The sequence below is a fragment of the Myotis yumanensis genome, unplaced genomic scaffold, assembly GCF_028538775.1.
Source record: "Myotis yumanensis isolate MYYU_CA2020_CCGP unplaced genomic scaffold, mMyoYum1.0.hap1 SCAF_8, whole genome shotgun sequence".
In the NCBI taxonomy this organism is placed as follows: Eukaryota; Metazoa; Chordata; class Mammalia; order Chiroptera; family Vespertilionidae; genus Myotis; species Myotis yumanensis.
In genome coordinates, this window is record NW_027223759.1 from 46230015 (window position 1) to 46257717 (window position 27703).

At 39.7% G+C, this 27703-nt stretch overlaps 1 protein-coding gene across 1 annotated transcript in view; it reads right to left on the reverse strand.

Annotated features, from left to right (window-relative positions):
* Positions 1–7923: 7923 nt before the first annotated feature.
* Positions 7924–27703, reverse strand: part of MYO3B (myosin IIIB) — a 356539-nt gene continuing 336759 nt past the window's right edge. The window contains exons 31-33 of the mRNA XM_070423427.1: positions 9498–9604; positions 9077–9123; positions 7924–8062 (exon numbers count right to left, since the gene is read on the reverse strand). Of these exons, the coding sequence (XP_070279528.1) occupies positions 7924–8062; positions 9077–9123; positions 9498–9604 (293 nt within the window). The remainder of the gene's footprint in view (positions 8063–9076; positions 9124–9497; positions 9605–27703) is intronic.

Here is a 27703-nt window from a genome sequence, read left to right on the forward strand (position 1 = left end):
TTCTATCTCTCTTTCTCCCTTCCTCTCTGAAATCAATAAAAATATATTTTAAAAAATGAAAAAGGGGCCTTATTATAGATTCTATAATATTAAAAATATATTAAGAATGATTTTGAGCCGAAACCGGTTTGGCTCAGTGGATAGAGCGTCGGCCTGCGGACTGAAAGGTCCCAGGTTCCATTCCGGTCAGGGGCATGTACCTGGGTTGCGGGCACATCCCCAGTGGGAGATGTGCAGAAGGCAGCTGATCGATGTTTCTCTCTCATCGATGTTTCTAACTCTATCTCTCTCCCTTCCTCTCTGTAAAAAATCAATAAAATATATTAAAAAAAAAAAGAATGATTTTGAATAATTCTAACCAAATTTCAAAATGTCAAAGAAATCGACAAATTTCTAGAAAAATAAATCCTACCAAAATTGACACAGAAAGAAATAGATAATATAAATAGCCATGTTATTAAAGAAATTTAATCCATAATTAAAACTTTATCTCATAAAAAACTGCAGGCACAAATAGCTTTCCTAGTGAATTTTTAAAAATTAAGAAAGAATGAATGTCATTATGAGAATTAAAAATTTACATGCTTTTTATTTCTCATAATTTCAACATGAACATAGATATTTTTTTTAAATTACTAAATAAAATGCAGCAATATGTTAAAGGATAAGACAACATGATAGAGTTGTATGTATTGCAAGAATGCAAGGTTAGTTTCACATTAGAAAACAAATGTAACTCATTACATTAACAAAATAAAGGAAAAAAATAAGTTACTGAAATATATAAAAACTAAGTATTTGATAAAGTCAAATATCTCCTTGTAAGGGAATAAAACCCTCTTAGGAATAGAAAGGAAACAGCAAATATCGTAATTAATAGTGAAATACTAAAGATTTTCCTTCTGAGATTGGAGAAAAAGGCAAGGATCCCACTCTTAACCCTCCTAATCAACCTTGTGCTGGAAATCTTAGCCAGCTCAGTGTGGCAGATTGATCACAAAAATTATTCTAATTCACTATCTCTCCTTGTATCCATTCCCTTTGCAATGTGATTGACCTTGTAGCATCTCCCATCAAGAGATGGATTCTATTAACCTACCTCTTGAATCTGGGCTGGCCTTTTGTTTCACTTTGGATAAAAGAATGTATTGAAATTGATAACATGCTAGAGCTGAGCTTCAACAGACCCCCCCTCCCTTCCCAACCCCCTTTTGGGAAATTCTGTCACTATAATTTGTGGATAATAGCAAACTGGAGGATAAGACCAGGTCAAAAAGTACTAAGTTAACTCAGCTGTCCCTGCTATGGCTCTAGATATGTGAGGAACCCAGCCAACATCAGCAAAGCTGCTTAGCTGACCTGTAGCCAATTGCAGATGCACAAGTGAGCCTTGGCAAAACTAGTTTAAACCAGGAAAAGTACTTAGCTGATCCATAGACTTGTGAGAAATATGTGGTTGATTTGATGTGCAATAGCTAATTTATACAGGTACTATGTCAAGAAAAAGCTAAGTGGAAATATTAAAAAGGAAGAAAAAGTCTATAGTTATTTGCAGAGGTTATAATTGTGTATGCAGAAAATCCAAAAATATCTACAGATATATTATTGAAATTAATGAGTAAATTTAGCACAGTTGATAGATCTCGAATGCAAAACATCAATTGCATTTCTATGTAACAACAATGTCTTAATCTGTTCAGGCTGCTATAATAGAATACCATGGCCTAGGTCAGTGGTTGGCAAACTCATTAGTCAACAGAGCCAAATATCAACAGTACAACGATTGAAATTTTTTTTTTAAAAAAATACATTTTATTGATTTTTTACAGAGAGGTAGGGAGAGGGATAGAGAGTTAGAAACATCGATGAGAGAGAAAGATTGATCAGCTGCCTTCTGCACACCCCCTACTGGGGATGTGCCCGCAACCAAGGTATATGCCCTTGACTGGAATCAAACCCGGGACCCTTGAGTCCGCAGGCTGACGCTCTATCCACTGAGCCAAACCGGTTAGGGCTGAAATTTCTTTTGAGAGCCAAATTTTTTAAAACTTAAACTATATAGGTAGGTACATTGTTATGAACTTAATCAGGGTACTCCTAAACTGGCCTTTGCTAAAAACGTCCTCAATCTGATTGAGGTACGTTGCTGAGGTCTACCCGCTTCCAACTCTTCCATCCACACTGGTCTTGTATACTTGTTTCATCTATCTCCTTTCGTTCATCCTCTCTATATGTCCAAACCATCTCAACATACCTTTCTCAATCCTCGACACTACATCTTCTTTCACTCCACAACGTTCCCTAAAATTAACTTAATAAACTTTACTTAAAGTTTTAAGTCTTAGTTAAACTATAGGTACGTTGAATAGAACTTGATATCATACTTAATAACGATATTATTTATTGATAAAATTAAATTTCTTACAATTTACCTTACAATATCCATAAAATTAAATCATGGCAATGACTGGCCCAAGCCAAAAACTGACTTCTGCGCATGGGCCAAGAAGTTTCAATCGCACTGTATGTGCGTGCCCGCACGTGGTATTTTGTGGAAGAGCCACACTCAAGGGGCCAAAGAGCCGCATGTGGCTCTCGAGCTGTGGTTTGCCAACCACTGGCCTAGGTGATTTAAACAACAGAAGTTTAAGAATAAGGTGCCGGCAGATTCTGTGTCTGATGAGAGCCTGCTTCCCAGTACATAGATAGCCATCTTTTTACTGTGTCCTCATATGGTGGAAGAGGCAAGTAAACTCTTTGGAGTCTCTACTATAAGGGCACTAATCCCACTCATGAGGGCTTCAACCTCATGATCTAATCACCCTCTAAGGCAGTGGTTCTCAACCTTCTGGCCCTTTAGATACAGTTCCTCATGTTGTGACCCAACCATAAAATTATTTTCGTTGCTACTTCATAACTGTAATGTTGCTACTGTTATGAATTGTAATGTAAATATCTGATATGCAGGATGATCTCCTGTGAAAGGGTCGTTCGACCGCCAAAGGGGTCGCGACCCACAGGTTGAGAACCGCTGCAAGGGCATATGAATTTTGAGGGAACACAAACATTTAGTCTATAACAGGCAACAAATAGGAAACAAAAATTTAAAATCCTTTAAATGATATCAAATTATACATGGTTCATAGGAATAAAACCAACAAAATATGGATAAGATTTCTTACATAAAATTATAAATCATTCTTTAAAGAAGAGAAGGAATTACTAACTAAATAGAAGGACATACCATGTTCATGGATTGAAAACTTCAATATTGTAAACATGAAATTGATTCCAAACTGACGTATAGACTCAAGATAATTAAATAAAAACCCTAACAGTTTTTCTCCCCAAAATTGATTATTTGCTTCTGTAATATGCAAGGTGTCTAGATTAATCAAGGGTCTCTTGGAGAAGAAAAAAGTATTGAAAACCTTGCTCTGCCATATACAAAGGCCTATTATAAAGGTACAGTATTTAAGAAAAGGATAACAAATAGAACAGAATAGAGAATACAGAAACAGACTCATGAACATTTGATTTATGTAAATGATAGTATTTTAGAGCAGTAGGAAAAGGATGGTCTTTTCATTAAATGGGGCAGAGGCAGTTGATTATCCATTATAGCAAACATGAAAATTTACCCCTACTGCATACCATTTGCAAATTCAATTTTGGGTGATTTAAAGATCTAAATGTGAAAGGCAAAATAATAATGCTTCCAGAAGATACTAAAGGCAAATGTCTTTATGATCGTGCAGTCCAAGACTTCTTAAACAGGCCATAAAAAAAGCACCTATCAAATTTAAAATTACACTTTTTTTTTTGTTAATCCTCACCCTAGGATATTTTTTCATTGATTTTCACAGAGTGTGGAAAGGAGGGGGAAAGACAGAGGGAGAGAAACATCAATTTGAGAGAGGCACATCAATTGGTTGCCTCCCACACGTCCCCAACCAGGCCTAGAGATTGAGCCTGCAACTGAGGTACGTGCCCTTGACTGGGAATCAAAATTAGGACCCTTCAGTCCACAGTGGATGCTCCACTGAGCCAAACCACCTAGGGCAAATTACACTTTTTTTTCCCCACCAAAGGGCACTTTAAGAGAATGAAAGAACAAGCAACCTATTGGAGAAAATATTTGCAACATATACAACTAGCATTTTTTCAAATTAAAAAAAAGGTTAAAATAGGCATGTAACAAAAAAATATCTAAAATGGTCACTAGACACATAAAAATGTGCTCAATATCATATTAATTGGTGATATGTGAGCTATAATTTCAATGAGATTCTACTATATACCCATCAGAATGCCCAAATGAAGAAAACTGATGATAGTAAGAATTGGTGAGAAGATAGACTAATGAAAGCTTTCTTATACCTCTGGCAGGATTGTAAATTGCTACAATCACTCAGGAAAACAATTTGGCATTACATACTAAAGTGAAGATATGTTTACCTTAGAACCCTGCAATTCTAATCCTAGATAGATAGTCAACAGAAATGCATACAAATATACACTAAGACATATATAACAATGTTGGTAGTAGCAACTTCCAAAATAGCCCCAAATTGCAAACAATTCATATTTATATATCAAAAGTAGAATGGGTAAATTAGTTATGACTTATTCATATACTGAAATCATGAAAATTAATAAACTACATTTACATTCCACAACTAGATGAAACTAACAATTATAACATTAAATTAAAAAACAACAAGATCCCCAAAATGACCTACTATATGATCCCATTTATATAAAGTTCCCAAAACCTAGCTATAAAAAAAAAATCTAACTATAGAGTTTAGGGATCATGTAAGTAATAAAGCTATAAAGAAAATCACGGAAGTGTTTATCATAAAAGTCATGGGAGTGCTTATCTTTGGGGAGGTGGCTGGGGGTAGTAGTGATTGGGAAGGGACATGAGGGAGACTTCTAGGGTGCTGACAATCTTCTACTCTTGACTGTACGAGTGGTCACATAGATATTCACTTTCTGATAACTTACTGAGCTGAGTCTTTTAATTTGTACTCTTTTCTATATATGTAATTGTATTTTAAAATAAAGTTTTAAAAAGTGGATGGGGGCATACTAGTATATGCAGATGAACTAAAATGGAAGAAGAAACAGCAGCTCAGAACATGAACACCAGAAGTTTATAGTAAAGTTTTAAAAAACTGTTCTATCCTCAGAATTTTTTCTGTTTTGTCCTGGACCCATTATTCTAGTCACTTGACATTATCTTTCAGCCTATTGGTTTTTTCACGTAAGGCAGCCTCATAGAAATACTATTACAAGTCAATGGCACAAAATTAGGTGTTTAATTATATAATTTAAAGTTCAAAAAGCAATCAACAAAAATTTAAACATAAAATTGTAAGCACTGGAAGAAATTAAGAGAGAGGAGAGAGGAATTAAGATACAACGCACATCTTTCATAGTAAGAGTAGATATTGCCTAAAATAGTAAATCAAGAACATAGAAGCAAATTATTCAGAGACATGTTGGAAGTCATTAAAATAATTAAAATTAAAAAAAAAAGGTAGGGGCATAGAGAAGACTGTTTTCCACTATAAACTTTCTGTACTATTTTATTTTGGTTTTGTTTTTGCTATGTGCTTATTAAAATTAATAAGAAATTTATGAGATTCTAGCTTACATCATTCTCATCAATTCCTTTTAAGAGTTGCTTTTTGAGTTTGTGGCACTATAACTAGCTCAAGAATAATATCTAGAGTCTGCTGTAGCTGATGGTGAACACTATTTCTAACGCATTGCTAGAAGTTATTGCTGTGGCAATAAGTAATTATTACAGAGCTTCTGAATTATGATTTTTACTAGAGGCCCAGTGCACAAAATTCGTGCATGGGTGGGGTCCCTAGGCCTGCCTGGCAATCAGGGCCGATTGGGGCCTTCTAGCTGCTGGCTGGGGCCTTCCTTCATTCCATGCTGCCCCCTGGTGGTCAGCACACATCATAGTGAGCAAAGCAAACTCCCAGTCACCTGGTCGAACTCCTGAGGGGACACTTTGCATATTAGCCTTTTACATATATAGATAATAACTTCTATTTCCTTTTAAAATTTACTTATATATATATTTTAATTAGAAATAAGGCAGGTATACAATTATGTTGTACATGGACTAGTGGGAAGTTATGAATATTTCTATTCAACAGATTAAAAAGCAGCTAATATTATCAAATCAAAAGTAGACAAATCAATGATAAAAGTGAAATTTCCAAAAATACTTATATTAATAATAATGCTAAAAATCTATATATTATTTTTAAACAATAAAATGATGTTCATTTGTGTTTCTTCTTCTCTACGTACATGCCTTAACAACATTACCTTTGGGGTGAAGGTCTGGAAAAACAACTGACTCAGTTTTTAAAAAGTAAAGTTTGACTATGAATAATTGGCTTTTTCTTTTTCTTGTAAAATGACAAATTTCTAGCCCTAACCGGTTTGGCTCAGTGGATAGAGCATCAGCCTGCGGACTCAAAGGTCCCAGGTTTGATTCCGGTCGAGGGCATGTACCTTGGTTGTGGGCACATCCCCAGTGGGGAGTGTGCAGGAGGCAGCTGATCGATGTTTCTCTCATCGATGTTTCTGGCTCTCTATCCCTCTCCCTTCCTCTCTGTAGAAAACCAATAAAATATGTTTTTAAAAAATTACAAATTTCTGAGATCTTTAAATGCCTCATTTCATTATTTATGTTTGTAAAATGCTTATTAAAACTCTTCCCTTTAAAATTCTGAAAAGTTCTTTTTCCTATTTCCTCAAGTTTATTTTTCTCAAAATCTGAGTACTCCCATGTGTACTATCTGCCACGTAAAAAAAACCATTAAGAATATTTGTTCTAGGGGAAGTGTCTTGAAGGTTTTTTACATCACTCAGAAATCTCACATATAGTTTTGCATGTTGAAACATATTGAATATCATAATGTATAATATAACATCATTACAATAAGACTAGCCCAACCTTGAATGAAAAATCAGAACCTACGGGATAATAAAAGTGATTAATCACATATCAGATATGTTTGTACAACTAGGTCTCTCCACTCAGTCAAGGGTGGGCATTAACTGGATGTCCACTCTGTGCCAGCCACTGTATGAGATCTGTGCACGCAGAGATGAAGAGAAGATGATTCCTGCAGACAGCCGACCAGAGAGTGGACAGTTACAAAACCACGTGACATGGTCTCTGACAGGGCCAACGATTCTTTCCAACGCACTCCTTTCTTTTATTGCTAAAATGATGGGGGTGTCTTGATAAGGTGAAGTAAAGAGGCAAAGGTTTTATTGCCCTAATAATTAGCAAGAGAGGAGTTCCTTTGCCTTATAGGAAGAATCTAGAAAAAATTTAGGGCTCTCTCTCTAAATACACAAAAAATTATACAGGCCTAGGAGTCCTTGAAGACCTTCAGCAATGGAACCCTGCCCCTGGGGAGAGGCGGGCAGGGTAGAAAGACCAGCAAAGGGGAAGGGATGCTGTGGAGAGGCGAGGAGGAAAGGAACCTCTGGATTTTCACAGGGGCAGATTCTGCATGGAAGGATATGGTAGGAAAAATAAAGAAATACCATCAGTGTCCACAATTGGCTGATGGTGAGATTGTTACCCTTTTAGATGGGGGCATGAAGGATGGTTATTACTGCAGTGGAGGTGCACTCTGTGTCCCCAAGAGACTCATAGTTTGAGAAAAGAAAGGTTTACTCAGTTCAAGCTGCAGAACAGATGTGGGGAAGGTGATGGAGGTAGGAGAAAATGGTTAAGAATCTGAAAGTTGTTCAGTAAGGCTCCAGCATGTATCCATAGAGGCTGACCCCATTGCAGTGCTTTCTTATTAAATGACAATCAGTCAATTACCATGACTGTGCTTACCCTCAACAGACTTGAGGCGCAGGGAGGACAACTCAGTGCTGAGCAGAAGATGCTCCTTTTGAGGACGAGGGAAAAAAGAAAGGGTGGGCTGAGTTGTCTTCCTCGAGGGTCGAGTCCACGGGTGACAGAGATTTGTAATATTCATCTTCACCATCAAGCACTTTGACTTGGCTGCAACGAAGAAAAGAGTTTTGGTAGAAAAAGAAATGCCATGGCCATCTCTGGGGCACCTAAAGTTGTTTGAGTACTTGGAACTGGGTTGGGTCCCAACGCTGGGGCTGGGATAGGAGAAGGATAGCTTAGGGAAGCCCAGAGTCCTGCAGCACAGAGGACCTGGGGTCTGATACGCAAAGCCTTTCACCTCTGAGTCACACACTGATAATGGCTCAATGTAGTGGTGTTTGGAAATGGTGATCACATTGCAACTTGATGTATGTGAATTATCTGGCCTTTCTCCATCTGCTTTCCTCCAGGTGAGAAATTTCCCCTCCTCACCTCCTCCAGTTCTTAAACTAGTACTAATTACCTACCTCATTCTTATTCTCAATTGAGATGCTAATAATTAAATGAGCTCAAACTCCTTAGAACAGTGGTTCTCAACCTTCTGGCCCTTTAAATACAGTTCCTCATGTTGTGACCCAACCATAAAATTATTTTCGTTGCTACTTCATAACTGTAATGTTGCTACTGTTATGAATCGTAATGTAAATATCTGATATGCAGGATGGTCTTAGGCGACCCCTGTGAAAGGGTCGTTCGACAGCCAAAGGGGTCGCGACCCACAGGTTGAGAACTGCTGCGTCAAACCACTGGAGGAAATTTTCCTGTACCTTTAAGGCTCAGGGGTAGGGTAATATAGGGGAAGCCACCTATTTGCCATGTGTGGAGTGATCTTGTTTGTGGGAGAGTTTTATACAATCCACTATGTCTCCACTTATGAGGAAAGTACAATTCCCCGAGAAATAACATTTGCCTTTCGATGGCAATTCCAGCCTTTTCAGACAGAATAGATTCAAGTTTTGTATACTTGCTACTGTGAAAAGTAGTTTCCAATGTCAACAAGAGCGGGGCTATACCCACTGCATATTTTTTAGAAGCCTCTCAGGAAAGTTTTGCATTTTCTGTAATATCACAAAGGACCCCTTCTGTTTACAGTTGCTTAGAACTAAGAAGACAGATATTTACCCAAGTTTTCTTGGCTTCCTCTTGCTCCCTTGATATTCTAGAGTTCCCTGTGGAGAGGGCCAAGAACACACAGTCAAAGCAAAGCAGCAAGTCGTTAATTTTTAATTCAAAGTGATTTTGTGTTGAATGCAAGCAGATGCTGATAATATCAGAAGTCACAGCATAATTTTTTTGATCAAAGGGCTCAAGTGAGCCTGATGAAGCATGCATCTTGCTCGTCTTTGATAAACCACATCAATTATTCACCGTGAAGGCAGACATCCTGACATGAAAGCAACAGATAAAGAGCCTAAGCACATGTTCAAGACGAGAGCATAAGAGGGTGGGGGTGGGGCTGGAGGGGCTGGAACAGGTATTAATAACAGAATTATTAACTGGAAACAAAGCCGGTGAAACAGCTTTATGGCCACTTTGAACTCACATTTAACTGGTTATAGTACATGGTGTCCTCGGGGCTACTCAGCATTTTGGGCTGCTGACATCTTCGGCGAGGTGTTCGCTGCTTCTGTGCAAGGCCATTTTCCGAACCTGCAACAAGATAGCAAAACTTTACTGTAAACCATCTGAGGTTTTGGGAAAATTCCGTGAAACATTTCTCTTCACATAAATGTACTTAGTAGAAACTGTGTCTCATTCTTAGTGGACATGGTAGAGCTTTGCTATTATTAGAGAAATATTATCCTAAGAAAACAAACACACAGGGGTTCCTAAGTGTAAACAAGAGATACTGTCTGTAACTTTGCCTTCATCTTTTTTTTTTATCTGAATCAGCAGTCAAGAGTGACATGAAGCAAGCTGGTTTGTCCACTCTGAAGGGGAGGGTGGCGAGCAGCCTTTGCAGAGTAGAAAGTGCCCTTAGTGAGATAACTCAGGACAACGAAGGCAATCTGGGATGGTTTGTACCACATCCAACAGTGAGAGTTCAAAGACATCTGGAGCACACACACTCGTGAGTAGAGGAGATGCAAACTTTTTGGTGGGATACATTTTGTAGGAAAATGGCTTGAGCTAGTATTTACTGAAATGCTTTGAACAATGCCATTGATCCGTGCAGCCTCTGGAGGTAGTGCAAGGGAGAAGGGGAAAGGGTGATTGCCCGATTTCATGGAGCAGTCTCTTTGTGTTAGTCCTAATTTCAGAATCCTGGACCAAGAGTGCCCTGGGGGTGAAGAAACCACGTGCTCAATGAGGTCATGATTTATTTCCCTTCCAGGCAGATGATTTTTGTGGAATCGGCTGTCTTTTTGGCACTATATCTAAACCAGGGTTCAGCAGTTCTAACTTCTTGTCAACATACACACAACTGCCGTAGAATCTTGTTCACGAATGTCATAGTCTAGAGAAGAGATATCATCTTCACAGACCAAGTGTATATCATAAACTAATTATTCATAAAAAAGAGTTGGAGACTTGTAGTCACAGTTTGACTTCACTAGAGATTCCTACAATTTAAGGAAATTTAGGGGGAATTTCTAAGTGAAGAATGACTCAGCAAGGACCATTATGAATAGTGAATTATCAGTTTCTGAAGTAGGAAGTCTTGCATTTTTATTTTTCTTTAATTGGAACATATTTATATTTGAACAAGACTATTGGAAAGATAAAGGATTTTAGAAACTGTCCATGCTAAATACTCTTTTTTCTTCCTCCCAGAAAAGGAAACTGAGATCTACAAACGTGGAATGACTCATCCCAGATCAAGTGGCAGAGTGGGAACCCAACCCTGCCAGCTCCTGTCTTTAACTCCTGTTCTAGCAGTAAAAAACAACAACAAACAACAGCATTATTGTCTTTCTTAACACAAAACATTCTTTTTTTTTAAGTCAAATGTCTTAGTAAAAGTAAGCTCCATGAAAAAATATTAATTAGCATAGAAAAGTGATGCTACTGGCAGAGGGGTCTGGTAGCCTTAGCAGACAACCCTGTCCACATCTCCAGGAACTCTGTGCAGAGAACAGGACTCCAGCCTCTTACACTGGTTATCATCATCCTCAGAGTACAAGGAATCCAGAATTGAAATTTTTTTTTTCTTTTTTTCCTCTGATAGTTCCAACATACCCAGCTCCTGCTTGCTTTGCAAAATCCATAGTCTTTACTATGGTAGAACGTGAGGTTGTGAGGTCCTTTTGTGTTTCTCTTCTGATATATAAACTGATAAACAGAAGCATCTAGAGTTAAGGTTGCTGGTGTGAACATGCACTGGAGATCTGACATGTATCTCCTTTAGACTTTCTAATGTTATAGGAATTCCAAACTTGTCAACTCAAAAGACTAATCTTAAAGAGTTTTGGAGTTCAGCTGGAGTTCAGCTTGGTTTAGCTGAACTTTATATTTATATAGTGTTTATACTTGATCAGAGGCTTTTATTTATATTCTCAACTGGGAATGCCGAATATAAGATGTGGTTTTCAACTTTTGCTCTTGAACAACTTGTTGTTCCAAGATTTTCCTTACCTGATTATTAGAAGGAATTAAATTATTGGATAGAATTTTCTCAATTTGAAAATTTCTACCATAAATTTAAAACAAACAAACATGTGATGTCTATACTATACTAGAAACTAGTGTAAGCTGGTGTCTGATTTAGCACCAAATTTTCATTTTTAAAAAAATATATTTTATTGATTTTTACAGAGAAGAAGGGAGAGGGATAGAGAGCCAGAAACATCGATCAGCTGCCTCCTGCACACCCCCTACTGGGGATGTGCCTGCAACCACGGTATGTGCCCTTGATTGGAATCGAACCTGGAACCCTTCAGTCCGCAGGCCGACGCTCTATCCACTGAGCCAAACCGGTTAGGGCAAATTTTCATTTTCATTATTTTAACTTTAATATCTCCGTATTTCAGATGTTTTGCACAGAGTGCTACAACTCTTATGTGCTTTGCCATTGGGGCAAATCTGAGTGTCATTGATACATGGCCAATCATAAGCAACCAAATAAATAATTGGGATATGAATCATGATTCAATGAGTGCTGTTAGAACAATTTGATAGCAATATGCAAGAAATAGAACTAAAATACAAACCTTATCACAAAGTACCTAAATGTAAGGTACTTTGCTGGATATTGTGGGGAAGATAAAGAGAAATAAGACAAGGTCCTTGCCTTCAGTCTAATAGAGAACACTGAATTAGAAGACGCAAGTGACTCGCTTAAGGCCATAAGCTAATGCTGCTGGACAGAAATTAGTATTGTTTTTTTTAATTTCTAAATTTTTTACTTTTCTCAATATACCTCTTGATTCTCACAGGCCACAATAAATTCCAGATGAGTTATATAGTTAAACATTTTAAACATTCCCATACAAATCTTAGAAGGAAATGAAATATCTTTTTTTTTTAACTGTGGAAGAAGATAGAGACAAGGAGGTTTGATTATATTAAAGTAAATTATTGACAGTAACAAAACTAAGATGAGAGGAAGTGCAACAGAAAGATAAAAACAATGAGAAAAATAAATACACACAAAAGTCTACAATCCAGAATGTAGAAAGCCTGAATCAAGAGAAAGACAGGCATATTCATATATATTGAAATGAAATTATGAAAAAATATATTGAAAAATGTTCAGCCAGAGCTTTAATTAGAATAATTACTATTTCCTTTCTATTAATTAGGATAAGCCAAAAGGTCAAAAGACCTTGTGGGAGAGGCCCCAGGTACACTGGCCCATCCGTTCCACCTCCCCTGAAGTACAACTTGACAAACTATAACAAAAGCTGAACAGGTTGCAACAAGTTAAACCAAAAATAAAAAAGAGAGGATCTGTATGAAGATGGATATGACAGCACTTTTTGTAGTAGAAAAAAAGCTAGAAACATAAGTATTTAATAATTGGGGAGAAGTTAACTCCAAGATATAAATATGATATCATACCATGGAGATATCAATAAGGAAAATATGGGTATGGTGCCGATAGATGAAAGTTCAAAATCCAGAAAAAGAAGCAAAACACAAATAGCATATAGCACATTGATTAAACCCAAACATGTATGCACACTGAGAAGTTTATGATGATTTTTCTGATAAAAGTTTAAAAATAGCCCAACCCGTGTGGCTCAGTTGTTGAGCATTGACCCATGCACTAAGAGGTCACTGGTTTGGTTCCTGGGCCGAGCACATGTCCAGGTTGCCGCTGGATTCCCAGTAGGGGGCATGCAGGAGGCAGCCAATCAATGTTTCTCTCTCATCAATGTTTCTATCACTCTCTCCCTACTCCCTTCTTTTCTCTCTCGAAAATCAATAAAAACATAATTAAAAAATAAAAAAGTTTAAAAATAAAAAAGAATCGATGAGGCATGTAGGGCAGAAATTCTTCTGTCTTTCAAAAGATGACGAAACTATAGGTTAAAAAAAAAAGTCTACTCTGTAAGTGTCAGAATGGAAGCCTGAACCCCTGTCTGCCAGCTTGTGAGCCAGTTTGCTTATGAGTTACAAAACAGTATGGTTATCTGGCAATTACCTATTTTACTTGACTAGTTTTTGTAGATAAACTGGGCAACCCAAGTTTGAAGATACACATCAGAATATCCGTCATTTACTCTGGAGACAATGAAGTTCATATTCTGAAAGTGGCTGATTTCCACCTTACATGTTTGTAAGCCGAGCCAAACTCTCCAGTTTGTAATCCATGAGGATATCTCCCTACAGTGCTTCTTGAAAGTATATTTGTCATGAATACCAGTTTGTATTGAACATAGGCCTCTCTGTTACAAGACTCCCTACACTCCCCCACCCAGCACCTTCTGATTTCATATTTGAGACCTTGAACATCTTTCTCTTTTGAGTTGTCACAGAACCTCACAGGAAACTGGAGATAAATCTGCCAGAAAATGGGAGAAATCAGAATGGAGTTTTAGGAGCGTGGGAAATGCATACTCCTTTCTCTCTAATCTGAAATCATCACACATTGTGGCTGCACAGTTGGCCAAGGCCTTGGTGAAAGACCAATAGCTGAATTCAATTGATGGCTTCATAACATAACTTCAGCAACTGGTTTGGAAATTTAATATTTCAGTTCTCTTTATTGAACATGCAGGTATATCCAAGCTAGAGTTGCTAGGGCACCCACTTAAATATGAATTTCAGATAACCAATACTTTTTAAATGTAAATACATCCTTTGTAATATTTGGGACATACTTATATTAAGAAGTGATTGGTTGTTTATCTGAAATTCAAATCTAGCTGGGTGCCTTCTTTCCGCCCCCCCCCCCCAACCTGCCCCCCGCCCCCCTAAGTGTAGCAACCCTAATTCAAGCACAATTTAAGTCACAGCTGAGGCATTCTGTTCTCCTCTAAGGTCTGAGATGAAGAAGGAAATTACTTCCTCTACCCTATTTGACCTGTTGAGTTATGGCTATTTTGGCTACAAATGCTCTTCCCAACATTGTCCCATGACACTTAGTGTTTCAATTGTCATCATCCACTACAAATGTGCGAGTTCTGGTAAATTTCCTAGCAGGATTACAGTGAAGGAAGAACAACCACAACGGAGAGCAGGATGGGGCATACAGTCCAGCTATCCTGGCCTGGTGGGGAAGTATGATTTCCAGGCCCCCGAGGAATGGACAGGCAGTGAGCAGGGTTCCTGGGAGAGAGCACACTAAGAGACCCATAGTCCTTTGCGCCTTCCCTGGAGGCCTCAGCAGGCGTGAATACATTCTGAGTAGTATGACTGCAATCTGGTTGCCATTTGTGGGTGAGGCTTTCTCAGAGTCACTTGCCAAGAAAACATTTCCTTGAAGCAAACAGAGTGCTCTGTGTTTAGATTTACAGATAGCAAATCCCAAATGGAATTATGAGATATACCCCACCGTGGGGGGCATTTAAGTAGATTTGGAATTATGTGACTAATGTATAGAGCTCTGTCAACTCTGTGCCTAAGGGGAGGCAGAGCATTTCTCTGACCAAAGTTCTCAGGTCAGTTGGAGGGGACAGTAGCCCACCTGTCAGCTGAATGATCTCTCTCCTTAATGATGGTTGACCATGCTAGCTGGTACTCCAGTGGACACTTCCATGAAATAGCTTCCAATGAGAGGACCTGTCTTCTCCAGCTCTGTGCTTCTTCTCCTTACCATGTCATCTGTAGGTAGCAAATCTTGTTTTGCAAAGTATCTTTTTCTTTATTTCATCTAATTTGTTAACACCATAGAGACAGCAGAGGCATAGGGAGATTCAGAGATCACACCGCAGGTCAGAGGCAAAGTCCAGCTGAGAATTCAGGTTTCCCAACATCCTGCTGGCAAAAGGCCCCTTGCTTTTCCATCTGCGGGGTCTGAGGCCCAGGGAGCGTGGGCCCCTCTGCCAGTCTCCCTTCAGAGCCAGGGCTAGAAGTCAGGCCTTTTGATTCTAAATCCCAAGGTCTAGGCCATCTATTATGATGCGTGTTTTTTTACTGAAATGTTCTTACAAGGTTTTTTACCTTTCCACGTCTGACTTCAGGAGGGACTGAGTAATTCAGTGTTTTTTTTGTAAAACACACAAACACAACCAGAAGAGAGATTTTTCTCTTGGGGTGCATGTAATTCATATCTTCCTAAGATGAAAGGAAGGCTACACATTTTCCCAGTTGCCATGTTATGCCGTGAACAATCTTCTTCAAAATTGTAAAATGGCTACAAAGAAAACATCCCTGAGTTAAATTAGTGCCCGTGGAAGATGGCGGAGTTATAAATTGTCTATAAGGAATTTTCCTCTTTTTTTTTATTAAATCTTTATTGTTCAGATTATTACATTAGTTACTCTTTTTTCCCACCATAACTCCCCTCTACCCAGTTCCAACGCCACCCTCTGCCCTCACTCCCCACCCACTGTCCTCATCCATAGGTGCATGATTGTTGTCTAATCTCTTCACTCACCCCCACACCCCTTTCACCCCCCCCCCCCCCCCCAAGAATAGTCAGTCCATTCCCTTTCTATGTCCCTGGTTCTATTACAATCACCAGTTCATCAGATTATTTATTCACTTGATTTTTAGATTCACTTGTTGATAGATGTGTATTTGTTATTCATAATTTGTATCTTTACCTTTTTCTTCTTCTTCCTCTTCTTACAGGATACCTTTCAGCATTTCATATAATACTGGTTTGGTGGTGATGAACTCCTTTAGCTTTTTCTTATCTGTGAAGCTCTTTATCTGGCCTTCACTTCTGAATGATAGCTTTGCTGGATAAAGTAGTCTTGGTTGTAGGTTCTTGGTATTCATCACTTTGAATATTTCTTGCCATTCCCTTCTGGCCTGCAAAGTTTCTGTTGAGAAATCAGCTGACAGTCGTATGGGTACTCCCTTGTAGGTAACTGATTTTCTTTCTCTTGCTGCTTTTAGGATTCTCTCTTTGTCTTTTGCTCTTGGCATTTTAATTATGATGTGTCTTGGTGTGGTCCTCTTTGGATTCCTTTTGTTTGGGGTTCTCTGCGCTTCCTGGACTTGGAAGTCTATTCCTTTCACCAGGTAGGGGAAGTTTTCTGTCATTATTTCTTCAAATAGGTTTTAAATATCTTGCTCTCTCTCATCTTCTGGCACCCCTATAATTCGGATGTTGGTACACTTGAAGCTGTCCCAGAGGCTCCTTACACTATCTTCATATTTTCGGATTCTTTTTTCATTTTGCTTTTCCGGTTGGGTGTTTTTTGCTTCTTTGTATTTCAAATCTTTGACTTGATCCTTGCGACCCTCTGGTCTGCTGTTGGGAGTCTGTATAATATTCTTTATTTCAGTCAGTGTATGCTTAATTTCTAGTTGGTCCTTTATCACAACATCGAGGGTCTCATTAGATTTCTTGAGGATCTCACTACATTTATCGGCGGTCTTACCAGTCTTTTCGGGGATCTCACTAGATTTATTGGCAGTCTCACCAGTCTTTTTGAGGGCCTTACTCAATTTATCGGCGGCTTCTAAACAGTTCTTTAAAGACCTTAAAAGTGTGGTTTTGAACTCTATATCCAACAGTTTGCTTTCCTCCAATTCTGTCGTTTGTGTCCTGTTTCTTTGTCTTGGCATTTTTTATGCTTCGCTGTGTCGATAGAGTGCCTTTCTGTGCTAAGTGTCCCAATTACCTGAGGTAGACACTCTTGGTGCACCCCCTTGTGGGCTTTGTGCACAGTCTTGTTGTGGTTAAGCCTTGATTGTTGTAGTTATCACTGTGAGGAATTGACCTCCAGGCCAATTGGCTGTGAGAATCAGCTGTGTCTGCGGTGGGAGAACTTCTGTGCTGGAGACACCCCTCTGGGGCTAGACTTGCTTCGATGGGGCTTTGGTGCTCACTGAGTCTGCCCCCTGAGTGTGTCTTTTATGGTTCCACGGAGCTGCAAGCTGGGTGGTCCCACTCTGACCTCTGGGCTTCCTGACTCCTGGATCTCTAGGGAGGTGCTAATCTAGCCTTTGCCTGAGGCTATCCAGCAAAAGCCTCCCTGCAGGGCTTGAGCGGGGCGGGTCCCACGGGATCAACAGGGCGGGATTAGCAATTATGGCTGCTCTCAGTCTTGCCCTCAGAGGCTCTGCTTCTCAGTGTCCCAGTAGTTGCTGCAAGCCCCACGGAGAGAAAGCTGCCCTAGGGTTCTGAGCGATGCCAGACAGTCCTGCTTCTCCCATATGAGTGTGGGTCCTTAGAGACTCGCCTGGAACTGGAGCTCAGAGCCTGAGACTCCCTCCCAATTGAAAACGACAACCACGCCCTCAGCCTCCAGCCCTCTCCGCATGCACTCCGAACCTTAGTATTTTACTTCAGCACTGTGCCTCCTCTGAGCCTCGGTATGCTTTTCTCTTTCCTCCTAGTTGTAGAACTTCCACTCAGCCAGCTTTCCTGTGGTTCTGGATGATGTCCATTCCGTCTTTTAGTTGTATTTTTGAAGTGGTTGTTCGAGGCAGCAAACTCCCGTGTTTACCTATGCCGCCATCTTGGTTTCTCAGGAATTTTCCTCTTAATAGTTAGGGAAGTGGTAATAATTTTCCCTGAAACTGTTTCATAGTTCAGGGTTTGGCACACACTCAAATAATGAATGAATGAATGAATGAATGGTAACTGTTCATCATTCTTGTTAAGATCTGCCCCATCTATGTAGCCTACTCTTTGCTTCTGTAAATTGGGATATTATTGCCAAGGCTTCCAACAGGAAGAGGGCCTTTTCTATCCTGGAACACATCTGGAGAATCTGTAGTCTAACAAGGAGGGAGAGAAAGTCATCCTCTTAAAAAGGAAGTTCATTAGTATTTTATCCTTTCGATATTTTTCTGGGAATATGCATTTACTTCTTTTAACATTCCCATCCCCCGCAAATATCAGTATTCACCTACAGTAATTTGTTACTGCTTCTCCCGCTTAACAATAGAGTCATAAATATTTTTCCATGATATTAATCTACTTTAAAAATAGTATCTTTCTTTTAGAGTTACGTTTTTAAATTTTTTTTTATTAAAGTATAGTTGGTATTTTTTAAAAAAACAGTGAGTGAATATAATGCACAAATAAGTTAAGCAGTGAAAAGTCCATCTTTTGTCCTACCTCCTTATCCCAACCTCACACTAGAGCAAATGCTGGAACAAGTTTCTTATCTGTATTCCAGATTATTCTGGCATCATTTCTAATTGTTGTATGTAATTTACATAATGTCCTATTCGAGGCAATGTTTTCCTATAACAAATAATACTTTGAGGAATATATGTACATATATATAGTTTTGTTATCATTGTAATTAGCTAGCTGGCTTATTAGTATTAATAATAGGATGAGAGCAAAGGGGAGTCAGACATTGTCAGCATGGTCATCTGGGCAGCTTCACCAGGAAGCTGTAACTTCACGCTCCCCAGGGAGCCACCAGTCCATTCCCAGCAGATCACTGCGGGAAGAGATCCAGCAAAGAGGGAGATAGGTGCATGCGCGATAAAGTTGGGGTGATAAAGGTAAGGTGCTTGCCTGTCAGTCTAGCCTGCGGAACAATAAATTGGATAGGGGGTGGACCCCAATGCAAGCCTGAAAAATCTTTGAAGGTTAAAATCCCCAAAGAGTTGCCTTTCTCTTGCATTCTTGTTCGTGCTGCTCTCTTGCTCTGTGACTTGCACTCACCTGTGTATTCACCTCTTCTCTCTCCATAGCCATATGGCTTTAAGCAACCGCTTGGCCCATGGCCATGCTGTGCAGACCTCACATGCAATGGACTGCAGCTGGGAACACAAGCTAAGCTAGTCAGATGCTGGACTGGGCTGTAATATGGAACGGAAGCTCAGGACACTGGTTTTTATTCCGGCCTTGCTGAAGACAAGATTGGACCTTTTCCATGGAGGGACAGACAGAGATAGGACGTTGGAGGGGAACCCCCTTGATTTTACATGATCAATAAAGCTTTCCATGAAACGCCATCCTCCTGTGGGGGCTTCAGGAAATTCTTTTCCTTGTGGTATCCCAAGAACTCTACTTCCACTGATAATGATTTGATCTTTGATTATTTTCTTAGGATAAATTCCTATAAATAGAGTTACTGCCCAAAGAGTATACATATTTTAAAAATTTATGATTTGTATTTCCAATTGCCATCCAGAAAGTGTATAGCAAACTATCCTTCTACCACCTGTACTTGAGATTACCTGTTTCTTAAAGATGGGACAGCATTAAGAAAAAGTCTGACAGTTCAATAGGTGAAAAAGTGGCATGCCATTTGTGCTCTGATTTGCATTTCATTGATTACTTGAGAGTGAATGTACACCCTTTCCCACTCCCCACATTTATTAGCCTTTTGTTTCAGGATTCCACCTTTGCTAGAAGCAACCACAAAGGCTGAAACAAGTGTTTGCCTAACTGGTGTGACAGGTGTGGAGATGCCTACTTTTATTTTATTTATTTTAAAAATGTTTTTATTGATTTTTTTTGGAGAGCGAGAAATGAGAGGGATAGAGAGATAGAAACATCGATGAGAGAGAAACATATTGATTGGTTGCCTCCTGAACACCTCTACTGGGGATCGAGCCCACAACCTAGGCATGTGCCCTGACTGGAAATTGAACCAGTGACCTCCTGGTTCATGGGATGATGCTCAACCACTGAGCCACAATAGCCAGGGGAGATCTACTTTTAAAGTTAGCATGTTGTAAGGAAGTATTTCTCAAACTTCTGTCATTCATCTACCACTTAAACCTGTTTTGTTATATTCAAGACACCTGTACTATTGTTTAATATTAAAAAAACTAATTTCATTTTTTATTTAAATATATTTCTCCAAATGAAAAATGAAACTTTATTCATTACTGAAAATGAAAGAGCAGGGGCAACATTTGCCATAAATAAAAGTAAACCCTAAAGTAAATTCAGTGAAAACAAAAAATATTATCACACCTGAGCTAGATTCTGTTTCCCACAGAATATTCTGGGCTTTTTAAAAGGTTTGTTAAAAAGAGAGGTGAGTAAATGTGAGAAGACTTGGCAGCATACTACCACCACCACAACTTTCATCTTAAGTTTGAAGAATTTAAACTAAGAATTGAAAAAGGAGTAATTTTATTTTACATGATTCAGTGTCATTTAATGTCACATTCACCCACAATTTTAAATCAATTTGTAAACCACCAATGACCCATGTCCCACACTTTGAGAAATATGAAAAGAAAGAAAAAGCAGCAGAGTCAGAAAAACATGAGTATGAATCTCCCTCTAGCACAGTGGTTCTCAACCTTGGCTGCACATTACGATCATCTGGGAATCTTTTAAAAATCCTGATTTCTGGGCCTCATCCTCCGGAAATTCTGTTTCTTTGTTACTAATGTTGTGCCCCCCCCCCCCCCCCGCCCCCATAACAAAGAAACAGAATTTCTGGAGTATGAGGCCCAGAAATCAGGATTTTAAAAAGATTCCCAGGTGATTCTAACATGCAGCCAAGGTTGAGAACCACTGCTCTAGCACTTATTAGCGGTCTGAACTTGGTGATGATGATCATTCAAGTAGGGTTGTAGTGAGGGTGACAGATAATGTATAAAAGAGAAAAACATGGTGTCTAAAGCCGAGCAGGTGCTCCTAAGGGTTGTAATTCTGGTTATATGAGAGTGGTTCTCCACCCTGATTGCAGATCAGAATCACTTGAAGCGCTTTTTAAAAATACAGATGCCTTGGCCTCACAGTTGGAGATCCTAATTCATTTGGTCAGGGGTATGGCTCTGGCATTGCTATTGTTGAAAAAGAGCCCCTCCTCCCCTCTTCCAGATGATTTTAATCTACAGCCAGGGACTTAACCCTTTCCTAAGAATTTGGGTCCGTTTTGCAAATTAGCTAACTGCCATCTTGAAAAGCTAGTGTAGGACCAGAGATGTTTGATTGGGCAGAAGGAATTCTGGGAAGGGCAAGCATCCCCAGTAGGGCTCCTGGTATCACCAGGTATTTGCTTTGTTCAGGAAACTGTATCAAATGGCTTGAATCCAAAGCAGACACTAATTTCCCTGGACACTGGGAAAATTCCTCCTATTCCAAGAGAACAATTTTGCTGACCAGGGAAACATTATCTCGGGTTTCCAGGGGTATGACGTTGCTCAGGGTTGTTCTGGAGGTTTTGCTATATAAATGAAAGTCAAAGCTGAAAAGCAATTCTCACCAAGTGGGACTCTCTTTAAAGCAATACACAAATGTAAGGCAAAAGCTTTGGGCTCTCAGGAGGTTGGAACCAGTTGAAAATGTTCAAAAGGCAGAAAGTTAGAGTCAGTTATACAGAATCAGCAATGGTTTGCCATGGGCTTTCTTCCTCCCTCCCTCCCTCCCTTCCTTCCTTCCTTCCTTCCTTCCTTCCTTCCTTCCTTCCTTCCTTCCTTCCTTCCACTGTGCATAGTAATCAGAAGATTTGCATTATGCTCCCTCTCTCTGCTTCTAGGAGTTAAAACTTTTAAAAAATTTTCACCCTGATTGGTTTGCTCAGTGGTTAGAGTGTTGGCCCATGGACCAAAGGGTTGCTGGTTTGATTCCCCATCAAGGGCAGATACCTTGGTTTCAGGTTTGATCTCACATCGATGTTTCTCCCGCTCTTCCTCCCTTCCTCCCCTTCTCTCTCTTTCACTCTCCCTCCTTTTCCCTTCCTCTCTTCCTGTCTCTAAAAAAAAAAAAAAAAAAAAATCAATGGGAAAAATATCCTCAGGTGAGGATTAGCAAAAACAAAAACAAAAAAATTATTTTTCAATTACAGTCTATATTCAGTATTATTTTGTATTAGTTTCAAGAGTACAACATAGTGGTTAGACAATCATCCTATATAATAAAAGCCCAGAGACTGAAACGACAGAACAACTAGAATGACCAGAGACTAGAACAACTGCGGCCCCTTGCCCCAGCTGGCCCCCCTCCCCCTAGCGGGGACTCCCACCCCTATCCAGGGCTCCCATCAGGGCAGGCTGGCTAGCTCCCACCTGTGCACCGGGCCTGTATCCTATATCATAAAAGAATAATATGCAAATTGACCCTAATGGTGGAACGACCAGAATGACCGCTTGACCAGTCACTATGAGATACACTGACCACCTCTCGATCCCTTTCCCCAGCTGGCAGGCTCCGATCACCCGATGGTGAACAGGGAATCAGGGATGGGTGGTGGGGGACACGAGTGGTGCCAGGCCAAGGCCCCTGCCCTGCTGGTCACCCCACACACAGAGGTCAACCTGCAGTGGGGGCAAGGCCGGCGAGTGCGCAGGAACAGCCAACCTCTTGGTCCCTTCTTCAGGCCGTCAGGCTCTGATTGCCTGATGGCGAATGGGAAACCACGGGGTAGGTGGTGGCAGCGGGCGGGGCTGCCAAGTGGGCAGAACGGCCGACCTCTCGGTTCCTCCCACTGGCCAGCAGGCTTCGATCACCCAATGGTGAATGGGGAACCAGGGGTAGGTGGCAATGGGGGGCAGGGCTGGCTGCGGGCAGCAGGAGAAGATGGCCCTGATCACAGGCCAGGCCTAGGGACTGTACTCATGCACAAATTTCATGCACCGGACCTCTAGTATACTTTATAAAGTGTTTTCCTTAATATTTCTAGTACCTATCTGGCACCATACATAGTTACTACAATGTTATTGAATATATTCTCTATGCTGTACTTTATGTCCCTGTGACTATTTTATAACCACCAATCAGTAGTTCTCAATACCTTCAGCTTTTTCACTCAGTCCCTCTAATCCCCTCCCCTCTGGCAACCATCAATCTGTTCTCCGTATCTATGAGTCTGTTTCTATTTTGTTTTTTATATTCCACATATAAGTGAAATCATATGTTATTTGTCTTTCTTTGACTGGATTATTTCACTTAGCATAATACCCTCTATTCCATCCATGCTCTTGCAGGTGATAGAATTTTCCTTTTTCATGGCTGAGTATCATTCCATTGTGTATATGTAACACAACTTTTTTATCCACTTGTCTACTGATGTGCTCTCAGGTTGCTTCCATATGTTGGCTATTATAAATAATGTTGCAATAAACATAGGGGTGTATATATTCTTTCAAATTAGTGTTTTGGGTTTCTTAGGATATATATCCAGAAGTGGAATCACTGGGTCATAAGGCAGTTCCATTTTTAATTTTTTTAGGGACCTCCATACTGTTTCCATAGTGGCTGTACCAATCTGCATTCCCACCAACCGTGCATGAGGGTTCCCTTTTCTCCACATTTTTGCCAATACTTATTGTTTGTTGATTTATTGATGATAGTCACTCTGACAGGTGTGAGGTGATATCTCATTGTGGTTTTAATTTGCATTTTCTGATGATTAATGAGGTTGAGCATATTTTCATATATCTATTGGCCATCGGTATGTCCTCTTTGGAGAAGTGTCTAGTCAGGTCCTTTACCCATTTTTTATTTGGATTGTGTGTGTGTGTGTGTGTGCGCGTGTGTGTATGTGTGTGTGTGTGTGTGTGTGTTTCTTTTTTTTTTGGTGTTGAGTTTTATAAGCTATTTATAAATTTTGGATATTAACCCCTTGTGAGATATATCATTGGAGAATATGTACTTCTATTCCATGGGTTGTGTTTTCATTTTGTTGATGATTTTCTTTGTTGTGCAAAAACTTGATAGTTTGATGTTAGTCCCATTTGTTTATTTTGTTTGTTTCTTTCTTTCCTTTTCCCATGAATATATCAGAAAAAAATATTGCTAAGATAAATGTCCAAGATTTTACTGCCTATGTTTCCTTCTAGGATTTTTATGCTTTCGAGTCTTACATTTAAGTCTTTAATCCATTTTGAGTTTATTCTTGTGTATGGTGTAAAAAGGTGGTCTAGTTTCATTTTTTTTGCATGTATCTTTTCAATTTTCCCAACACCATTTATTAATTAGAATGTATTTACCCCATTGTATGTTTTTGCTTTTTTTTTGGTCAAATATTAATTGACCATGAAGGTGTGAGTTTATTTCTGGGTTCTCTATTCTGTTCCATTGATCTATATGTCTGCTTTTATGCTAGTACCATACTGTTTTGAGTAGTATGGCCTTATAGTATAGTTTGATATCAGGTAGCATGATTCCTCCAACTTTTTTCTTCTTTTTCAAGATTGCTGTAGCAATTTAGGGTCTTTTGTGGTTACATATAAATTTTGGGACTATTTGTTCTAGTATGTGAACTACATCATTGGTATTTTGATAGAAATTGTGTTGAATCTATAGATTGCTTTGGGTAGCATGGACATTTTAATAATGTTAATTCTTCCTATCCGTGAACATGGTATATGCTTCCACTTATTTGTATCTTCTTCCATTTCTTTCTTCAGTGTCTTGTAATTTTCTGAGTACAGGTCTTTTTTTTTTTTTTTTTTTTTAAATATATTTTATTGATTTTTTTCACAGAGAGGAAGGGAGAGGGATAGAGAACCAGAAACATCGATGAGAGAGAGAAACATCGATCAGCTGCCTCCTGCAAGCTGCCCACTGGGGATGTGCCCACAACCAAGGTACATGCCCCTGACCAGAATCGAACCCGGGACCCCCGAGTCTGCAGGCCAACACTCTATCCACTGAGCCAAACCGGTTCTGGCCTGAGTACAGGTCTTTTACATCTTGGGTTAAATTTATTCCTAGGTATCTTCTTTTGTTGATGTAATTATAAATAGGATTGTTTTTTTTAGTTTCCCTTTCTGATAGTTCATTATTGGTGCATAAAAATGCAACTGATTTCTGGATATTAATTTTGTATCCTGCTACTTTACTGAACTCTTTTATCAGTTCTAGTAGTTTTTTGGTGGGATCTTTAGGGTTCTCTATATACAGTATCATAGAATCTGCAAATAATGAGAGTTTTATTTCTTTCTTTCCAATTTGAATGCCTTTTATTTCTTCTTCTCATCTGATTGCTGAGGCTATGGCTTCCAATACTATCCTATATAATAAGAGAGGGATGTGCTAATTAGCCCAGATATGTTAATTAACCATAACGGGATATGCTAATTAGTCATGACCAGTATGCAAATTGACCATCACTCCAACACAATAAGATAGGGATATGCTAATTAGCCCTGATATGCTAATTAGCCATGGCCAGTATGCAAAATTGACCATCACTCCAATACATAAGATGGCCGCCCCCATGTGGTCAAAGATGGCCACCCCCATGTGGCCACAAGATGGCCTGCAGGGGAGGGCAGTTGGGGGGGATCAGGCCTGCAGGGGAGGGCAGCTGCGGGGGATCCAGGCCTACAGGGGAGGGCAGTTGGGGGTGACCAGGCCTAGAGGGGAGGGCAGTTAGGGGCAATCAGGCTGGCAGGGGAGTGGTTAGGGGGTGATCAGGCTGGCAGGCAGAAGCAGTTAAGGGCAATCAGTCAGGCAGGCAGGAGAGCATTTCGGAGCCAGCAGTCGTGGATTGTGAGAGGGATGTCCAACTGCCCGTTAGGTCCGATGATCCCACCGGGATTGGGCCTAAATGGGCAGTCGGACATCCCTCGAGGGGTCCCAGATTGGAGAGGGTGCAGGCTTGGCTGAGGGACACACACACACACACACACACACACATCCGTGCATGAATTTCATGCACCGGGCCTCTAGTGTTGAATAAGAGTGGTGAAAATGGATATCCCTGTCTTTTAATGTATTGCTAAATTTGGTTTACTATATTTTGTTGAGGATTTTGCATCTATGTTAACCAGGGATATTGGCCTATAATTTTCTTTCTATGTAGTGTCTTTATCTTTGAGAAGGATAGATGTTAATTCTTTGAATGTTTGGTAAAATTCACCTGTGAAGCCATCTGGTCCAGGACTTTTGTTTTTTGAGAGTTTTTTGGTTACTGCTTTGATTTTTTTAGTTGTAACTGGTCTGTTCAGATTTTCTGTTTCTTCTTGATTCAGTGTTGGAAAATTGTATATTCCAGGAATTTATTCATTCCTTCCAGATTGTCCAATTTGATGGCATATAGTTCTTTTTATAATATTTTCTTATAACCCTTTGTATTCTCTGGTGTCAGTTATTTTTCATTTCTGATTTTATATATTTGAGTTCTCTCTCTCTTTTTCTTAAATTTATTTTTATTTATATATATATTTTTTACAGAGAGAGAGGAAGGGGGAGGGAGGGAGAGAGAGAGAGAGAGAGAGAGAGAGAGGGATTTGTTGTTCCACTTATTTACTCATTCATTAGTTGGTTCTTGTGTGTCCTGACTGGGGATCGAACCACAACTTTGGTGTGTGGAGACAATGCTCTAACCAACTGAACTACTTGGCCAAGATTCTTTTTTTTTTTTCTTGATGAGTCTGGTTAAAGGTTTATCAATCTTGTTTATCTTTTCAAAGAATCTATGAGTCTTTAAACTGCTTTATTCCCTTCCAGCCTGGTGTCTTCACTTGGTAATGACTGACTTCATCTGTAATCTCCCCAACAATGGCTTGTTCCCTTACATCAGCTCTGTAAGGAGGCAAGAATTAAGGCCTAAATGGCCACCCAAACTGCACCCAGTGGGAAAACATCATTAATTCAGCTTTTCCAAAAATGTCCACATGAAAAATCTAAGCCCTAGGTCTGATGCTGAGCAGACCCACAACACCAGGCAGCAGGCTGAAAGATGTCATTTTTGGAGCTCCTAATGAGATGCAAATCACCTAGTGAACTACTTGAGAGCTAGGAAACAATGTCCTGGGTAAAAGCAGATAAAAATGGAACGAAAGAATGCCTTTGAAGATTGAAACGACTTTTTAAGTGCTTGAGGATATGGGACACCAGATAGTGCTAGTTTTACTAAACTAACTGTGACGGGGTCTTTATTCCTTGTGACAAGAGATCCTGGGGCATTCATTCCCAGCAATGCTTTGCTCTCTAAGTTGGGGACCTTGTTCCAGTTCCTGCTGTTAGTGTGTAAAGGGCTAGAAGTTGTAGTGAAATGAGCCCTGTTCTTGGGGTCAGAAGGCCTTACATAGTTCTGGAACATATTGGTGTGACCTTGGGTGACTTGGTTACTCCTGTGGGCTGCCATATTTTAAAACAAGGGGGTTGGACTAATGCCATGATTTTTCAAAAGAGGGTGGTTGTGTGGTACATTAACATGTGTTCTTACCTGGAGATGCTGAGCTATTCTCTTTGGAGTAATGTTCCTTCCCAATGTGTGTGTCTGGGTGCAATGAGAGGTGTGCTTGATGGAAGTTTGTGCATGAAATCAGTGTGGAAGCAGGAAAAGGGGCTCTGTAAGGTTCCTT